General features: G+C 36.0%; 1 protein-coding gene across 1 annotated transcript; it reads left to right on the forward strand.

Moving 5' to 3' along the window:
• The first annotated feature begins 19861 nt into the window (after window positions 1–19861).
• Window positions 19862–20502, forward strand: LOC127806369 (uncharacterized). Its single transcript, XM_052343603.1, has 2 exons — window positions 19862–20254; window positions 20329–20502. The coding sequence occupies exons 1-2, from the start codon at window positions 19994–19996 to the stop codon at window positions 20485–20487; spliced, it is 420 nt and encodes a 139-aa protein (XP_052199563.1). The 5' UTR covers window positions 19862–19993; the 3' UTR covers window positions 20488–20502.
• Window positions 20503–21103: the final 601 nt, after the last annotated feature.

Raw genomic sequence — 21103 nt, forward strand, 5'->3', positions numbered from 1 at the left:
ACAATATATGATAAATACACATTATTTGAAAACGATATACAGTTATTGTATCTGTTGTTGTTATTGAGATACAATAATAAATTTATAACTATGGAAAAGTGTTCGTTTCAACCTTTAATCTCAACAAACTTATAAAACAAAAAATAGTCAAGGGCTAAGGGTGTCTCATACATGGGTCTTCTAATACTTAAGTTAGTTCAACCGAAAGAGTATGCAATCTAAGTCGAAAGAGGAATAGAAGTGTAATCTTAGTAAAGTTTTGGTAGTACCTTAATTAAAGGAATTACTCCTTATTTATAAAAGATGAAGCTGACAAGTGGAAGGGCACCCATATCTCTCGAGATTTTCTATTCCATATTTTTAAGCAAAGATATCAAGGTAAGTTCATGTATTCTCATTAGATTATAGCTCGAAAGATTCTTTGAAAACCATGTCTTTAGGACTTTAGGGAGGCTCCCAAAAAGGTCTCCCCCAAGGGCACCGAGAGGAGGCTTCCAAGAATGGTCTTTCAAGGTACTCGAGAGAATTTCCCACGAGGATCTCTCGGAGATACTCGGGTGAGGCTTACTAGAGGGTCTCCTAGGGTTCCTTCTTTGGGCTTCTTTTGGGCTTACCTTGGGCTTAGGTTCATTTTCTTGGACACATCAATTGCTCCCTACTTTTTCTTATGGGTCTCTTGGAGAAAAGAGTATTCCAATCACTTTGTATTCTCTAGGAGACTATACTCTTCCAGGCCTTCGATTCAGTTGTTTATCATATAATGATTTCATTCAATGGACCTCCTTGCATTGCATAGTTGTCCTCTGATTACTTCATTTACCCAGATCATACAATTCAAATCTTATTGTAGTTTGACCATTCGTCTCTTATGACCCCCTTATAAAAAGGCCCCTTAGTTGATTCATTTTTACTTTTCAACCATTTGAGTTGCCATAGATAGCTTTTGGAAGACCTATTTTTCACTCTCTCAAAGACTGTCCAACTCACTCACCCGCAACTTTACTAGTCTCCCTAAGACTTCCTTTCACATTTTTCTCCGTCGACATCACTCTCTTCAAGACCTTTCGTTCCTTCTCCTGAAAGCCTTTTATGATACTCACTTGGAGACTCTTTGAGACCATCTCTCAAAGACTTACATAGGTATATGTTTTTTTTTTTTCCTCATGGCTAGAACTAAACGAGTTGAAAGAATCCCCTTTCCCCCAAGAGGATCCGTTTAGGAAAGAATACTAAGCTAGATGAGATGGATATAGATAAGATTAGGAATACATTCCTTTTTTCCCTTCAAACTTCAAAGTGAAATTGTTTGGTCAAGGAAAGATGTGTGTTGCTCATGTTGTCAAGAACTGCATTAAGGTTCATGAGGCGTCTATTATCTCAAGCCTTTACTTCCCCATCCTTGAATTTGGTTTGAATTCTTCAAGGATAAACCATATTGTGCCTACCTAACTCCACCCTAATGGATGGGTATGATTGGTGGGTTTTTTCCATCTTGTGTCACTAGAGAGGCGTGGTTCCCTCACCTAGGCTTTAGTTGCTTCTATCCATTTTGAGAAGTGGATCAACGGGCCTACTTCTTCACCTTTGAAAAGGTGACTAAACTCAATAAGTTATTTTTGGCTTGCCAAACAAGATTTATAAATTCAAGTGTTGGTCCCTTGGGGTATGGTCACTTAAGAAGGGAGTGAATTGAGTGATTAAAATTTTTCTCAATTTTAATAAATATTCTTAATTAATAATTTTATTAAAAAATATATATTTGATAAATATAATAAATTATAATTGAGATTAATAATAAATTATACTTGAGATTAATAATAAATGTAAGTTACAAGATATAACAAAAATAAATACAATAAGGCACAAGACAATTTATAGTAGTTCGGTGTCTTCACATACACCTAGTCCACTCTCCTAAGATCTAACCACCCTTGGGGTTCCACTAAAATAATTTTACCAAAGTTTCCACACTATCTCACCTTGGAAACTAGATACACATCTAGATTATAACGGGTTCTAGGAAAATCACCAACACCAAAGTTTTCTCCATAACTTACCTTGAAAACTAGATTCACATAAATTTTAACGGTTCTAGGAAACCTATACAATCCACGATGATAATTTAATTGTTCACAAATAATTGTCCACACTTTGACACAAATAATTAATTAAGCACAAAATATACAAAGTAATAATATTTAAATAAATAAATAAATGGTGACCTCAGTTTGAACGAAGAAGATCGGATTCGACTTTGCGATATATTTTTCTCCTCTTGCCTTGTGGCTCTTCGATGGATGAACAATGAATCTTTGAGAGCTTTGAAATACTTGGAAATTAGCTTGAGAGCTTTTGGGAGCTTTGGATATGCAATATGTGCAATGGATATTCAAAAAATGAGTTTAAGAGGTATTTATAAACATTTTAGCCACTAAAGAAATGGTTAATATGAAATTTCAAATTCAAAAAATGTTTAGGTTTTCTCAAACAATAAAAAAACATGCATCACCTTTAATTCAAAATAAATTTACTTTTTGCATAAAAAATCAAGATTTGAAAATTTAAATATAAGCTTTTGAGACATAAATGATTAAAACAAGAAAATATGTCTAAAAGTAATCTCCTTTAATTCAAAATAAATTTACTTTTTGCATAAATAAGAGAAAACGTATTTAAAACCAATTCTCTTTAATTCAAAATAAATTTACTTTTTGTATGAGAAAGAGAAAACATGTCTAAAAGTAATTCTCCTTTAATTCAAACTAAATATACTTTTTTCATAAGTAATAAAAGCATTTATCAATAAATGAAAATTCAAACATAAACTTTTGAAATATAAATGATCAAAAGAATAAAACATGTATAAAGACAATCAATATTTAATTCAAAAGAAATTTACTCTTTGTACCCACTTTTAATTCAAAATAAATTTATTTTTTTATATGAGAAAAAATACATTTATATCATAAAAATATTTTTGTTAATCATCAAAACTTAATTAATATGAGTAAGTTGGCTCAACATCAAGTATAGATGGTTCATGGTTAAGACCCCAATGGAACGCACCACTTTAATGGTGTTAGGACGATAAGTCGAAAGCCCAGGCAAAAAGGCTCCCCAAACCTAAGTAGACCCATATAGTTTACATCCAAGCCATTGAGGGCTTGATCTCCTAAAGGCCATGCCATTTGCAAGAAATGCCAACCCTAAAGAATATTGTAGCTACAAGATGGGGTATCCCACTCAAGGATCTACCAACACCTTCTCAACCCCTGGGTAAGTGGAGGACATCTCCCATTATTCCTTTAGCTAAAAGAAGTGATTCCACTCTTTTTGAAAGAATTATAAGAGACCATGACAACCTTTTCCTTAGTTTTGCTCAGACCTCACCCTCTAGTTCTGGTTCTACTGGAGTCTCATTTCCTAAGAACAAGGACAATTCACACACTTCCACTACCCCACAAAAGCTATCATCTCCTGAGGGTATCTTTCTTCTTTTCTTCTTATTATTTTTTCTTATTATTTCTTTTCCATGACTTACATTCCGTTTGAACATATTCTAATCTCTCTTTCTATTATGTTCTTTTAGCCATGAATTACATGAGAGAAACTAACCGACAGATGAGAGAGAATGACACTTGAACACGCAAGGTAGACGAGCAAGTCCCTCTGCACAAATGCCTTTATCTTCCTTAATTGATAAAGGTAAGAATATCTCATACTTTTTTTTTCATGTTATTATCTTTTAGTTTCTTCATACTCTAATGCCCTTCTAATCTTAACTTTGTCTTTAGGGCATTTAAAGGATGGTGGCTACTAATGTTCAAGTTTGGGCATACTTAGGGGTGTGTAAAATTTTGGTTTAACTAAAATAATTAAACCAAATCAACTAGAATTGTTGGATCGGTTTGGTTTGATTTTTGCTAAGGGTTGTTTTGGTTAGGTTATAAATTTTGGAAACTTTAGTTATTTTGGTTTGGTTTTCTTGTTGAAAAACCAAAATAATTGAACCAATTGAACTGAAGAAATAACATTATTTTTTATCAAACTAAAGAAGAAAAGAAGAAGAAATGAATTACAAAACAAAAGAACATAAGAAGAAGTAGAATAGATTCACCAAACCAAACTGCTCCCTTCGTCTTTTGTCCTTCCTTTCCTTAGAGTCTTAGACTACTCCCATCGTCACCTTCTCGACTAAGACCCACACGTCCTTTTTGCTCCCATCACCCATCGTTGTCGTCGCCGCCTTCCCTTTCAGCCCTTCTTCCTACCTTCTGCCTTTGCCTTTAATGAGTCGTGATTGATCGAATGACCCACCCTTGACTTACCCTTGAACCCTTACCCATTTCAACCGACGATTAGCGATCAACCCATCTTTCCCCTTCCTCTTTGCTCTGATCAGCGACCTATGACCCAGCCTCCCTTCCCCTTCATCTTTGCTCTAACTAGTGACCCACGACCAATCCCAACCATTTCCCTCCCTCTTTGCCTTTGTTTTCGACTCTTTAGCCCTCTGCTTTCCTATTTCGACTAACCGATGACCCCAACCCTTCCCCTTCTCTTTGCCTCAATTCAAGTACTAATGTTTGCTTATTCTACACTTCTACTAAACATGTTATATCTACGTTTTTCATCATCTAAATATCTATTTTTCATAATTTTTGGGTTTCAACGTGTATGAATTACAGATTCCCCTTGGTCTTACTCTGATTGCTGGAAACTCTCACGTGTTTAAACCTCCAACCCAAGTATCTTTCTCTAGTTATTTCATTAGTTAGTCCAGTTTGTCTTTGATATTATGCAATAATGCCGCAATTTCCATTCGTTGGATTATCCCACATATTTACTGATTTTAAGAAGTGATCATGAATCCCCAAATATATTAGTTTAGAGTTGTTTTAAACTGCATTATAAGCAACTTAGTTTTTTGTTTAATTTCCCAAATATATTTTTGATTTATTTTTTCAATTTGTTCAGTTCTTTTGTTTTTTTTTTTTTTCAATTTTGTCAGTTTTTTCGATTTGTTTGGTTTTTGTCAGGTTTTTTGCATTTTCCAATTATTTCGATTGGTTCAATTTTTATATTTTTTTATTATTTCAATTTTTGGTATGTTTGATTTTTTTTGGTTTGTTATGTCTGTTCGATTTGTTTTTTTTTTTCTCTAAAATTTCAATTTTTTTAATTTTAGCATTTTAGTCAATTCGATAACTGAACTAGCCAAATGCTTACACTTAGGCATACCACCAACTAATAGAAAAAAACATGAAAAAGTGGCGAAAAGAGCGAGAGAGACGGGATGTCGATACACAGCGTCACCAAAATTGCTATTGTTGTGTCATAACTATTATACTCGCCTACAGAAAAAAGGGTAAGGAAAAAAAGAAAGGATTTTTAAAGCAAAAATGATCTTATGACAAGAATAGGGCTTGCGGTAATGTGCCTTAAGACAAACCATCATGACAAAGTAAGCCTTGTGGCAGAGATGGGTCTTGCGGCAAAGCTTAAGTCTTCTATTGACAAAGCCAAGCATCCTTACGATAGAGTGATTGTATTGACAAAAGCCAAGCCTTGTAATAAGGCCAAGGTGCCCTCACAATAAGGAAAATGCGCCCACGCGATAAGGACTTAGCCTCTCGGTAACCCCAAGCATCCCTACGACAAGGCCTTAGCCTCTAGGCAATAAAGAGTCTTGCGGCCAACTATCTTGGGGCATGGTGGTTCTTATGGCACAGACCTTTGTCTAGGCATAGAAGACCTTGTGGCAATGTCATCCTAGCGGCAGTGTGCTCTTTTACAACAAAGCCTTAGTCTCTCAGCATAATGGGCCTTGAAGCATATCTTTACTCTCGGCATGTATATTCCTTGTGGTAGTGTGATCCTAGCGACAAAGATGGATTTTGCGGTAAAGGCATAATAAGCTTCGCGACAAGGATATCATCTCAACATAAACAAGCCTTGCGGCAATGTGACGCATAAATAAGCCATGTAACAATGTGCCTCGCAATAGTGTAATGCATAAATAGGCCTTGCAACAGTGAGATCCTTACGGCAAAACCACTCTCTTTGGCATCATGGGCCTTGCAGCAAAGAGGTCTCTTCTAGCAAGTCCTCATTCTCCCCGCTAGATGATTGACATGTCTCAACACCTAATAACCTCGAGATTCACACCCTATAAATACCCCGCTACCAGACTCAAAAAAAGATCCAAAAATTCTGATAAACTTTAAACACTAAGAGCATTTCTACTGTTTCTTATGGGTATTGACTTAAGCATTGGAGGGTCATCACGGGTGAGGATTCTCATGAGCCTTCTAACTCTCTTTTTTTAGTATCAATAGGGAGACAGAGGATCCTTATTGCACTCTCATCCTTGCGGCAACATCCTTGTAGCAAGACACAAACCTTGCGACAACCTCCTTGGGGCACCAACTTCCTTGTAACAACATCCTTACAATAAGACACAAACCTTGCGGCAACCTCCTTGTGGCACCACCCCCCTTGCGACACTATCATCCTCGAAGCAACATCCTCACAGCATTATCCTTCCTTACGACAACATCATCGAGGCACATTCGACATTCATGTTCATATAGCAAAGGCTTTAGTCTTCACTACACTCACATCCTTGCGACACTTTCATTCAAGAGGCAATATCATCCTTGCAACACTCGCGTCCTTTCGACATTCACATTGAGTTGGGCAATTACATCCTTGTGGTACTCATTTCTAGAGACACTCACATCCTTGTAGCAATCTCATCCTTACAGCACTCACATTGAGTTGGGAAACCATATCCTTGTGGCACTCACTTTCTAGAGGCACTCACATCCTCAAGGCAGTCTCATCTTTGCATCACTCACATTCAGTTGGACAATTACATCCTTATGACACTCACATTTTAGAGGCACTCATCCTTAAGCCAGTCTCATTCTTGTGGCAGTTTTGTTCTTCTAGGCAATGATAGTACTTTTAGCAAGTCCCACGTTATAAAATTTAATTGTTGTATTTTTTGCAATAACAGCTATTGTAGGATCAAGCGAAAGGTTAAGGAGCTGCACACCCAACTATTCAACATTCATTCCAATTCCTTAACGCATATCAACACTCTTGAGGGGAAAGTTCAGGAGCTTAAGAGGTCCAAAAAGAATGATAATAGGAGTTTGAATAATTTAAAACCTCTTATATGACCATTCTCCAAGATCGGAGCCAACAAGTTAAGGAGTTGGCATCTAGTTAGGCTTGAGAGCTAGCGTTTTAGGAACGGCTTTGTATTTTCAAGCAACGACTAAACAAGGACTACTCAGCTATTTGGGTGAAAAAAGTTTGAGAGTATCAACTATCTCAAGACTGCTACAATAAGAAGGGGTGTTATTCCAGTTGCTTCACCAAGTATGGCTTCATCTTTTACTTGGCTTGCATTTTCTTGGAAATCACAACATCTAGGTCAGACATTCTCTCAACTAGTCTTCATCCCAGATGTTGAGGATTTTGAGGTACGGAATTAGCCTTATGATTTAGATCTTAAGAGCTCGAGGACTTACTTAGATTCGAGCCTTGCATACGATCTAGAGAACCTTTCGGGCCCTTGGGAGTTGTATTCTCAAGGCCTTCAAGGCATCAAGATGATAAATGCCCTTAGGGATCTAGACACAATAGCTTAGGATAGGGCTGAGTACTTAGCTACTGAGGACACTTCTACGTCGTCCCTTAGAGTGATCGAGCTCCTGAGGGCTCGTAAAAAATAGAGGTTTCGGTTTAACCTATAAAAATTGTGTATGGGTTGTAGTTGATCCCTTAAAGACCAATCCCTTAGTGGATGTATTAAATCCTTAGTGAGGAACTAAGGTACTATCATAGCCCAGCCTTTGGGACAGTTCCCCCGAAGAAGTCCCCAGGAAGATCCTTGAGGGACGTACCTACTTCCTTACAAAGTATCCACATATGGAATGCATCGTACAAAAGGAAAAATCAAAAGTCAAAGTCTAAATAGAAATAAAACAAAAATTAATAAAGAAGAAAGGAGGAAGGCTGCGCAAGCAGGGCCCCCCTATAAATAACAGATGGGGCATGTGCTGGGGCTTTTTGGGTGCACGAGGGATTGTTTTACCTTGCATGCATGGCCACCCATTCGTGCATGCCATGTGCAAGAACTTTCCTCGCTTGCGGACGTACGAATGACTCTTTTGCAAGGCTACCCTCTGGGAGCCCATCCACGCACGTGGCCACATAGATGACTCTTCCGCACAACAACCTTTCCTTAGCCTTCGCACTAGTAGCCATCTGCATACCAAGGCACCCTTTTGTGCTACCTCCTTCCACACCAATGCTCCCAACCGCGCCTTTCCTTCCACAGTTACCTATTTGTGTGACCATGTTGTGCCACCTTTTCACGTACTAGCCAACCATCCTTTTGCTCACGCCGGGTCATGTTACCCGCACCTTGTGACCACTTTAGTCGCCTCTCTCACACACTTGCTGCACATTTTCTAGTCGCACATTTGTCGCACACCTTCCAGTACACGCACATGCATGCCTTCTCACATCATGCCACATGCTACTCCTCTACAAGAACCCATGGATGACCCTCCCGGGCATCTTGTCAAGTCTCTAATGACCCCCGGGTTCCCTGAAAATTCCCAAGATTTCACCCATCATTGCCTCATGGCAATAAGGCCACCCTCCAAAGGCTCTCCTTCATCCCGATGACCTTCCACATGACGGGTGTAAGGTCCCTCAATGCATGCCTAACCTTAGGACCACTAGATGTAACGAGAAAGTCATGCGCTCCCTGCATCTGCATGTCACGTGTTCCTATTATGACTGGCTGCTATAAATACCCGTTGATCCCTTGACTTCTAACAAACTATTCGAACCACATAGCTTCTCTTTCTACCCTTTCGTGTCACTCACTTGAAGGGTTCAGCCATATATCTCACTTATACTGTTTGTCTGTGCACCTTATCGCAATGCACCTACAATCCTCATCCATGTGACACATCTGAGCATATTGTATCCAACTACATCTTTACTTCTCCATAACATCTACTAATTTAGGCATCAGAGGGCACGTGCGAGAGAAATCCCTACATGCCTTCTAACTGCCTTATGTCTTACAATCCTCTCGAAAGACTTATCTGCTGACTCTACAAGTACCCTCTAGAGACCCATCTGGGGCCCCTCTGCCTTTATAATGCTTGTTCCTTTCGCTTTCCCTAAACAATGAGTCGAGCACTCAATTGCTAATCTCTTTCGGTGAATCCTCGCTCTTCCTTCTTGCTTAACCCTGTCAATTGTTTGTCGAGGTTCTGCTACATAAAAATTCAATTGTTGTAGTCTGACAACAACAAGTAGTGGAGTAGGGTTGCTAGCCGAACCACGATAAATGTTGCGTCTTATGGTTACTTCTTGTGTTTTGATGATTTTGATTATCATATGCCATGCTGTGTTCATTCATCAGATCAATTTTTGTATTTGTTTTTGTTTTAGCTTGCAAATTTGATTTTGCTACACTTAAGTTTTAAAATAAATAGCCTCAAATTTTCTATTATAAATACAAAGTTTTCTCATAAAACTTGAAGTTTAAATGCATGCATAAAGAAAGCTAATACAAATTATGTTTTCAATTCACAATTTATTTTTTAAAATGTTCCTTGTTGTTTAAAGTCATCTAAAACTTATTCTTTATAAACATGATTTCATGGCATTCTATCACTCTTTGAAAAAACATATCTTTAAACCAGTTTTGATGCATAGTCTTTTAAAATGCCATAATTTTTAATACAACCCCCCTCTTGGGTAGACACTATTACATAATCTTTCACTTCCAACCATTCTCATTACTTCACCCTAGAGGATATATTTGTTTTCCTGGACAAATAGATCTCCTAAGGTTGTTAGCTGATCAAGGGCAAATGACTTTTGTAAAGAGGCTGACCTCTCTTGAAGCATGGCAGCCACGACCACTTTGGCTTGCAGTCCTATATGTCCAAGGTTGCATTCTAGAACTAATCGATGTATTGTTAAAGTGTCTCCTTTTTGCTTTTTCTGATGCTAAGGAGATAGGCGGTGTCCTTTTTCCCCTGACTGCTCATAATGAACGCCTTAATGAATTTTACTTTGAATTACTCAAAGGAGGAGATGAATCCCTCAATAAGGCCATCGAACCAGACATAGGCATGATATGTTAATGTCATAGGAAAAGCCCAAAACATGATTATATCCTTCAATCCATGAAGTAGTATTAGGGACTCATAACTCTAAATGTGATCATGTGGATCTCTTTTTCCTAAATACATAGCCAATTGGGACATCTTAAACTTTTTGGGAAGAGATTTTTCCATTATCTCTGGACCGAATGAGATTCTTCTCTTTGGTTGGTCTTCTTATGTGAGCACTAGTCATTTCTACTTTAAAATCTCTTTTATCATTCTCTTCATATAAGTTATTTTCCTAACGTTAAATTCCAAGGGATTATCAATTTCTTATACCTTTCTCAGTTAGTCTCTAAAAGGTACCTAGCCTTCTTCGAGGGTTATACTCTCCATCATTTATGGATATTTTTCCTTTTGGAAGAATTCTCTATCAGTTTGAAGCCTACAATTGAAGCCTATGATGTACATCTTCCCTTTCCAGAGGTGGGACTATCTCCAGGAAAGTTTTTTGCAATAGAGTTGGCTATGGGAGAGTCTCCTAATGTCCCTCATAACGTGGTGCCTCCAAGAAAGGTAACTCCTTCCTCATCCCCAGGAAAGTCATTAGGGATGACATAAGATTCTGCAAGGTCTAAGGCAGAGATGTTTGAGGTATGATGTTCTGCAATAGTCTTGGCATCTCTCGAAAAGCTTGCATACTTTACTTGTGTTGTCTCCAAAGGGTTTCATAGTCAACAAGGGGTATCGTCAGAGGAGCTGAGCTTAAGGTCCCTAGGAGATTAGTAAGGAGAGTCTCTCAGTGCCTTTGAAGAGTGTCCGAGTACGTATGTCTCCAAGAGACCTACTGAGAAGGTCTCTCAAGGTCTTGGCGAGTTTGCGGAGAACTGCATTTTTGGTCATTCTTAGCTTTATAGGTTTGCAATGTTCCTTGTTTGAGCTAGTGTTTATTTGTTTTGAATTTTCGATCTAATTTCCACAAACAACACTAATTGTTATACCAACATACAACAATAAATCTATAGTTAAAGGAGAGTGTTTGTCTTCAGTTGCCAGTCTCAACAGACTTGTAAAACAAAATACAGTTAGAGGCGCAAAGTGTCTCTTATGCATACCCTCCGATATTTAAGTTAGTTCAACTAGAAAAGTATGCAATCTAAGCAAAAAGAGTACTAAAAATGTAGTTTAGTAGAGTTCTGATTGTACCTCAATTGGAGAAATCACTCCCTATTTATAGAGGATGAAGCTGATAAGTGGAAAGGTACCCATGTCTCTTAAGATTGTTAGTTTCGAATTTTCAAACAGAGATATTGGAGGAGAGTTGACACATTCTTATTAGATTAAAGCTCAAAAGATTCCTCGAATACCATATCTCTAAGACTGGAGGAAAGCTCTTGGAAGGGTCTAATGAGAGCATTGAGGGGAGGCTTTTAAGAAAGGTCTGGTGGGGTACAGAGTCTCCCAAAGATACTTATTGAGGCTTATTGGAGAGTTTCGTGGGGATTGCTTATTCGGAAAGGTCTTTCGAGATTCCTTCTTTGGGCTTACCATGGGCTTGGATTAGTTTTCTTAAAAGCATCAGCATTGTAACAATTGTTTTTGGGACAATGATCAATATTAGCATTCATTAATATTTAAATTTTGATTAATAAAAGATGAAAATTTTAAAGTATTTCTATTCCATATTTAAAAAAATGAAATACCAAATTAGTTTTGTAAATCAATTACGATTTTTGAGTGAAAATGAAAATTTATTATATTTTTTATTTTATATTTCCTTAATCACATGTCACAAGGAAGACATTTCCATATATCTTTTACATTTACAAAAGAATCCAAAGTCAAGTACAAAGCCCATCACAGAAGGGTCCAAAATGACAGTAGATCCAAGAATGAGAAAACTAATTTCTATGCCCAGCTCACAAAATCTTCAAATTTTAGGTATTTTAAATGGATTAGTCAACGTTGGTGTAGAAAATACTTCAACAACGAGGCGGTGTTACAAAATCCAAGAGCATATTTTTCTATGGTTACCCTTCAATTCTATATCTATAAAATAACAAGCTTATCTTTTGGGATTATCGCCTTTGAGCGGTTTCCTGCCGTTCGTGCCCTCAATTCCGGCATAATGAGCTTATCTTTTGACTCTTATTTAGGTAGAGTTTACTAAAATAAGTAAAATAAAGTTATATTAAAATAAGATTAGAATATTTTTTGAACTAACATATGAATAGTCAAGATAAGGTTGAAAAGTATTCTGAAATTTTTATCAAACTATTTGTTAAATTTTTTAAAATGCACTGGAGGACACATGTGTCATTTTTTCTTATTTGTAAGAACCAAGATAAATTTATCTGGAAAAATCCAGATAAGAAGTTGTTAGATATAAGTCCTTAAGACCAGTTCTAGTGACACAATAGGGTTTGATCTTGTAATTCTTTAAACATTATTTAATGGCAAGTTTTATGTTTAATTTAAATTGCAATATGGTTTGAATTGAACAAACAAATATCTTTTAGCATAATAAGGAGTGGATACCATTCTTAATTGTTAAGAATAATTGAGACGGATAATCCACAATACGTTATACTATAAATATGTTCCTGGCCATAGAGTTCCTAATCCGGATAATTAGCAACTCGCAAAGGCCGGCACATCGTCTTTCTCTTTGTTCGGTATAAGATACCGAAAGATAAGATTGGTGGGTCTCGTACCACTCTGTATGAGATACAAAAGGAAGACGAGTGGGTGCTCGTTATAGGAACGAATTCACTAAACTCGACTGTTAATATTGAATCACATGGGTTTTATCTCACGGGTCAATAATTCAATATTAACTACGGATTTGCATTAGTCCTTAGACCTGAGATGGCATGGATATTTGTGTGTTGGTGGATTAGGATATCAACGATATTATATGGTTATCCTAATCAGGGATAGCCGTACGTATCTATGTGTCTAGTTTAGTGACACACGAGGTATGTGTGCATCAGACATGAAATCTATCACCTTGACATATACAAGGAGGATATCTTATGCGATCTAATGATCACTTGACGATAAATCCTTGGCCAAGGTAATATGACGACGCAATTTGGATTCCGTAGAGGTTGTGTCATATTAGTCAAGTGTGATTGTTGGATTTGGTCATATGACGAGATCGAGAGATTTGACCTACTGACTGTGATCTCATATCTCATCGAGATATAGTATGATAGAGGGACTGTATTATAGGGCACCGTAGTGTAAGATTCACATTCCTGCTTCACATTAAATTGGGTAATCATGCCATATTGCTAGATGTCACTCATGATTTACGAGAATTAATAATTGATTAATTCTCATTACCAATTTAATTGTGAACCCAAAAAGTCTCACCCAATAAAAATCTTTTTAAAAGAAAAATGGACAAATTTAGTAATTATGGAATTACTAAATTATAAGTGCAATTATTTATTAAAGAAATAAGAATAATTAAATAAGTAATATGATTATTTATTTAATTATTAAGTTGGATTGGGCTTTTTGCTAGCACCTAAAGCCCAGTCCAATAGCACTTAGGGTTTTAGGATTTTGTTTATAAATATGACATTAAACCAAAAATCCGATAGATCAATCAGTTGAATCAAAAACGGAAATTTTAGAGAAAATTTTCGTATTCCTTTTTTCTCTCAAGTCTTTTGGAATCTTGACGGTTTCGGGTGGACCGACTCGACATCTCACGCATGGGAGATTTCAGGCAGATTATCGAATACGAAATCAGATTTCATTTCAAGGTAATTTTCGTTTTGTGTCTTCGATTTAACCGTAAGATTTGAAAAACAAGATACCAATAAAATCAAATTTTATTTTTCCGCTCCGTATGATCAGATCATAATTTCTAACATAAGTCACGTGACTTCTTTTCCAAAAGTCATCAAATAAATTTGACAAATACAATGGAAAGTATTTTTATCTAAAATACTTTCCAAATCTCACTTTTTTCGGTCTATATTTTGATTAACAAACACTACCTTAGGAGAAAAGATACCTCAACTATTTAGGTAGCATCTGTTAAAATAAGTTAAATAAGATTGAAATATTTTCTGAACCAATATGAGATATTCAAGATAAGAATGTGAAGTATTTCAAAATTTTTATCATACTGTTTGGTAAATTTTTTGGAATGCATTGGGGGGCATATAAGTCATTTTTTTTATCTGTAAGGTTCAATATAAATTTATCTAAAGTAAATAGAGATAAATTTATCTAGATAATCCAAGATAAAAAGTCACGTAACTTCTTTTTTTAGAGTTCTTAGATAAATTTAACAAATACAATGGAAAGCACTTTTATTTGAAATATTTTTCATATCTCATTTTTTTCATCTTATATATTAATTAATAAACACTGCCTTAATTGATGCATTTATATGGAATTCAAATCACCCAATATAGTTTATTATTTGTAAAATTCTAATACACAGGTCACTTTCGTTAAATTCATCATTTATATATAATTGATATTCATGGATCAAGATCTAACTAATAGACTCAATGGAAAATTTAGAGAGAAATTTAAAGGAAGATGAAAAGGAAAAAAGATTTGAGATAAGAAAATCCATCCAATGAATATACATTAATTACGAAACTCATGAAAAACAAGTCCAAAAACTATATATAAGGGATAAGGGCCAAAAGAAGAGTCTTGGCCCAAAAGGCCTCGGAAGACTATCCCAGCTGAGAGGTGTTTGGGAAAGGCTGAGAGGTCTCTGAGAGAGCCATAATAACTCCTAGAGAAGCCTTCTGCAAGGTAATGTCAATGAAGAAAGCACAAACAATAAAGATGTTTATCGTTTATTCACAAGTCCAAATTCTAATTGATCTTGAAATATTAGAAATGCTTATCATAAACCCTCCACCTCCTCTATAAATAAGAATGTCTTCATTCTGCCCCATGGACATTGCGTAGTAGTAAAGCACAAGAAGGATAACAAGAGCATTGGAGGTTCGAATCTTAGTAGCGTCTTGGAAGATAGCATTTAATGCTAGAAGGCAAGTTGTCCTTGTGGATGCAGAGTTATGGTGCGTCATGTCACCCTTCTGGGAGTCTCGTTCGCATGATGTGAAGAGGGTCCATCGGGAGGGAAGCTGCTTCTCGAAAGTTCACTTTGATTGTGTATAAGCTGTGACCGCATCTGGATTAACCCAAAAGGCGAACCAGGGGAAAAAACTGCTCTCCTCCAGAACTAGTTAAGCAAAGCTCGAAACTTAGGTTAGCAAAAAAAAAAAAAATGCCTTCATTCCTTAAAAGACAAGTCGCTTCTACTTACAAAAGAATTTTACTATCTCTTCTAGATATAAGGATTTAACTTAAATATCAGAGTGTTTATATGAAAAATGTCCTATACTCTTTGATTGTTTTTATTCTTACAGAAGTTCTGACGACTTGAAATAATTCCCCAATATCTAAATTTTACTTTTGTATCCGGTCAACAACAATAACCAATATAGCACCAAATTATAAAAAACCTAATAAAATACTCACCAAATGTAAACACAAAACAACTCAGATTTAATTTTACCAGATGGATTATTGGGCTACCAAGTGGTGATATATTTGTATTTTTGAAATTATTCATTTAGGAATTGTTCAAACACGGCAAATACAAGAATCATGTTCAAAATTGGTCTTAACTCTAATTAATAGATAATTAAACACCCATTCTTCCCCAACTAACATGCCTCGTGGAAGTCCAAACGAATCTTTTTTTTTATTTCAAATCCAACCTAACCCACATTCTTCAACTAAACATTTGGTGAGTCCATGCCCATTTTTCTATGCCAACTATCAATTCCTTCTCTATAGATTGCATATTTTTGGGTGGTTGTTTATATTATCCTCAATTCTCAATGTTCTATCCATCAACTCATTCACCAACTTGCATTCCACAAACATGCAAACAAAGAGATTTTTAGGACATATGCTAAGTGGCAGGTATATGTTGGGATTAATATTAGTAGATCACAAGTTTGATATTCGGTTGAGGTAAGAACTAAAAATTCACCTATAATTTACCTCTTCTATCAAAATCAAGAACACGAACGGTGAGAGATCACGCAAGAATAATAATCCCAAATATGCAAACAAAGAAAAGTAAATTACAATAATCAAATTGCAACGTCACTTTCAAATGCTTTCATTTGGATGGAATCCACATACAAAGGAACCCATATATCTAATTTTTTGGATTCAAATCTTAATCAAATTAGAACATATCCTAAAATGGAGTCAATTCTTAGCACTCAGGATGAAATTGATAATAGAATAATGGGGATTGAACTTGATGGGTCCATTATTCTATAATTTAACTTTGGTACGGTTATTTTATAATGTTTATGGGTGGGATTGGAAGGTGCAGTGCCCTGCCCGCCGTGGTTAATTAAAAAATAGAGGGGAGTGTGTCATGCTTATGCTTTGCACACATTCTTAACCTATGATAACACACAAGTCATCATCACTTTCCCACTTTTGTTACCACTTCAATAACCTATACATATTGGGTACATCTTGCTTTGAAGAACCTGAGTGACTAAATAAAGTTAATTTTGTAATTAATTGAACAGTGCACATCTTTGAGGGATTGATGTTTGTTTGACAAAAGGTGCCTCCACTACCCAGATTGCTTTAAATTGCAGGCGCCTATATGGAATCCTACGTGTACAATTAGTTTTGGATCATATTATTAGTATTTTATAAATTACATCTTAGTCTATATAATGTATTATAAATAATAAAAATATTTTTTATACTTTACCATTTTAGACAAGAGGTATTTTAGACATTTTAGCCATATTATGTAATCTAAAATGGAAGCTATAATATACTAATAATATTTTTCATTAATTTCCAATATCAAGTGGTCAAGGTTACAACTAAGAGTGCCACAGGGTAATCATCTTATTGTTTGGCTGCATGGAAAGTGTCACTGTAAGTTGAACTTCTTTGGGAATTGATCGACTAGGTTGTGCAGGAAAAGAAATAAAAAATTTACACTTAGACCTAAATTTAAGTTTTGACCATAAACCCTTTTGTTTCCAACCGAAACTACTTAAGGGTTGTTCCTTATACAAAATATGAATCTTCTCAGAATTTTGTTGATTTCTCGAAAATTTTTTAAGATAATTCAATTTTTCAGTCTGAAACACAATTATATCAAAAACTGTCTCTAATCCGACCTCTTTCGATCCCATAAATTTTGTCTCGAAATGCTTGTCAATGCTGTATCATTTTCCTCAAACATCTCTGCTCTAGGGCACTCTCTACAGTCAATTCAGTCACTTTTTATGAATATTTAAATATTAATCTTCCCTGAAATTATCTAAAAGCTTTCACTTACAACTCAAGGTAAACTACATTTAAGTCATTTGAAAATTCTCGGGTGTTACAGTAAAAGGTTTACATGTTTGGGACCCCCGGACTTTGGTCATATCCAAAAGCTTTACTGAGTTCTTCCTGTGATTGGAGACAGAAACCAATGCAAAGTCCAGTAAGGAGTCCCCAGCAAGCTGCTAAGACCACCCAGGGCGGCAAGTTGTGTGGACAATGCATGCCACAAATTAGGCCAGTCAAGTGAGGCCTTTCATCTGGATAAGCTTGGTAGCACAGACCTAGCTTTTGAAATCCACCTATTAAGGGGAAATCTGAAAAGAGCAGGCACTATCACTGGGGTGATTTGAGCGTTTAATGCATAAGTAAAGAGTAGTTATTTTAATTTGTTTTAAGAGTGTATTTACTTGTCATTTAGTGATTCAAAGTTGTGGCTTTAGACCTCAAGATAGGGCCACGTTAAAGCGTCAGGGCACAACCTCCTTTGTACTCTTTATTTTTAGCTTCTTCTCCTTCATCTTCTTCACCCACTTTAAGCTGCCTCGTTGGTGGTATTGTGACTCAACCTACTTTCGCCTGAGGGAGGCCCGAACACTGTTGTATATCACTAACTTGTGCCTCTGCCTCTAGTGGCCTATCTCCATGTGTTTTGTAGTTGTGATCTGATCAGCTGCTTTACCAGAGAAAGATATGAATATAATGAATCTAGTGGCTTATATTCATCTAGTGGCTCCCAGATAATGGGTTTGTATGCGCATATCCACACACAATGCTTGAGTTGCTTGCCATCATCCTTATCTACCTAGCTACAACTACAACGATAAATGACTTTTATGTAGAAAATACTCCTAAAAGTCAAGTGACGGATAAATAATACATTGGAGTTAGTACTAATAGGTTCCGAGTTCAATACTCGGCTTAGGTAAGGGTCAAAGACCCGCCTGCAATTTATCTTCTTTGTCGAAATCGAAAGCATAAGCGGCGATAATCCCAAATATTATGGATTAAAAATAGAAAAATAAAAAAATATATTAAATCTTAGAGAGTTGAAAAACATGATATTACAATACTTTTAGCTTTTATAACTATATAATAATTTTGCGGGTGATTACTTCTTGATAGCTATAATTAATAGTGAACTTGAGGGACGTTATGTTGGAATGAAATGGAATTGTGTGACATATGAAATTACTCGCAAAATGATCTATAATTGATGTGTCATTTCTTTTTACATCTTGAATATATTCTAATTTTAGAAAATAATAAAAAATAAATAAATGTACAATTTTCATAAATTATTGTCATACAAATTGAAAAATACACAAAAACCACAAAAACATGTTATCTGTAATATAAAGAACAAATAACAAAAAATGAATTTATCAAACCATGGCCAAAGGGATCACTGAATTAATTAAGATGAGGACTTATTCGGAAGTTTGTGCCAATAGAGAGACCTGGGCCAATGGAAAATGTGCCTTCTCCAATAGAGAGATCTGGGCCACATGGAAAATGGGCCTCCTCCAATAGAGAGACCTGGGCTTATTCAGAAGTTTCTGCAATTCGGCCTGTTTTTACTTTAATGGGTAATCTTCTAAATAATTTTTCATATAAAATTAAATGATTTATCATATAGCAAATCTGTACTAAAATGTGAAATATCTATGATGAATTTGTGAGCAAGAGCCAACTACTTTATTGGGCCTTTCATTTGCTTGCATTTAAGAGCTGGCCCATCACCTTTTTTATTTATTTTATAGTACGTTTAGTAGTTGAATATAATAATGTAACATTATTATGATCAAAATTATTTTGTATATTTTTTTTCTATGGTCCAAGAGTTCGGGTTTGCCTACTCAATTGGTTCTGCTTCTAAATAAATCAGATACAATTGTAAGTTTATACACTTTTAAATAGACATACAATTAATCATCACTATATAAAAATATTTCAGCTTTTACTAAGAATTGATATTTCATTACTCTTAAAGAAACTTGAGAGATTTATCACTTGCCCCGTGCCTTGAGACTATTTTGTATATGTTTTGTACATATATAAGCTATAACTACTATAATAATTTTACAATACATGTTATCATTACTTGATATGTTATGATTATTATTATATATTTTATTATTATAATCTATTTGATTCAAATTATATTTAAATTATTACGTGTTTTAAAACACTCAAATTACAATTTAGCAGTTTTAATAATTTCAGAAATATAATTAACATAATTAGTGAAGTTCAAAAATTAATAGACACTCATAAAATTAAAGCAATCCAACTAAATACCAAAAATCAATTGTCTTCGCCAATAGCTGTAACGCTACTTTTAATTACCAGTCGGTAGCACCATGTTTTGGTACGACCACCTCCTCCATGCTCCACGCATGAAGCGCCTCCCCTCTCAATTCTAACGATCACTTGGTTTCTTGTCTAAGCCCCTCTCAATTTCACGCTTCTTCGACTCCATGGCGACTCACAGGCTCGCCGTGATCATTGAGAACCCTTCCGACGATGGCGAATTCCTGCTCGTAAAGCAATCTCCGCCGCCGAAGTTCGGCGAGGAAGAGTACGACTCTTACGTCGATTCCGACCTCTGGGACTTGCCTACGGCGGAGTTGAGTTCACTGGAAGGAGAGCATGGGTCAAGAATTGTCGTCGAAGGTGAGGAATCGTGCTCGGAGAAGCTTGACTTGAGTAAACTTGATCTCAATTTGGCTATCGACCAGGTAATTGCTGAACTCAGTAGTGCGCTGAAATTGGCATGAAAATAGTGACGTTATGATTACAATGTGGGTTGCAGGTTTTGCAACGAGCGGGTTTCGGGACGCCCGGTGGGGTTCAGTGGAAGCTCTGGAAGTATGTGAAGGAACCTGAATTTGGGCCCGGACTCCCTGTTCTGACAGTGTATATAATTGGAAAGTTAGGACCTGAAAATGGAGTTTTACCAGGTTTTCTTTGATTTTTTTTTTCTTCGTGTTTAAAGGATTTTATTTAATTCATCGGAATAGTCTGAACTCAACTAGCTATTGCTGTATTTAACGGGTTTCACATCAAAACAACCACAAACACTGAAAAAGACTAAGCTTATAGTGGTTACAGGAACACCTTTATAAATTCTACAAGCGCATTCAATTATGTGTTTTTCTTTTTTTTTTTCGGCTTTCCACACCACAACAACAATTTGTTTCTGATGATGGAATTTGGATCTGATTACCACGACTCTGCCTGATATGAGCACTTGCAAGAATGAGCGAGCTTGTTCCCCCGATATGACCTCCAATGCTCAAGTTAGTCAAGTAAATGAGCAGTAAAGCATATTTAATATTCAAAGTTGCTTGGTTTACCTGTAGGGGTTCCATGCTTCACATAGGTGAAGGGATCGAGATACTTGTGTAGAAAAACATATCAGAAGATGTAGGAGGCACACAAGCATAAATTCTCTCGTTAGATTGAACAAATAATACAACCCCTATTAATAGGGAACTAGAGTACAACATAGGAAAGACAAACAATAAGGAAAGATAGGCTGTACAATAAACAAAAGTCAAAGGTACTTAACACCAAGAATGGAAGTA

The sequence above is a fragment of the Diospyros lotus genome, chromosome 7, assembly GCF_014633365.1.
Source record: "Diospyros lotus cultivar Yz01 chromosome 7, ASM1463336v1, whole genome shotgun sequence".
In the NCBI taxonomy this organism is placed as follows: Eukaryota; Viridiplantae; Streptophyta; class Magnoliopsida; order Ericales; family Ebenaceae; genus Diospyros; species Diospyros lotus.

Bases quoted from the DNA above. Each gene is read 5' to 3' on its own strand.
- LOC127806369 (XM_052343603.1), top strand. From the start codon at position 19,994: ATGGCGACTCACAGGCTCGCCGTGATCATTGAGAACCCTTCCGACGAT. The intron at 20,255-20,328 runs GTAATTGCTGAA...TGTGGGTTGCAG, and splicing joins TCAATTTGGCTATCGACCAG to GTTTTGCAACGAGCGGGTTT.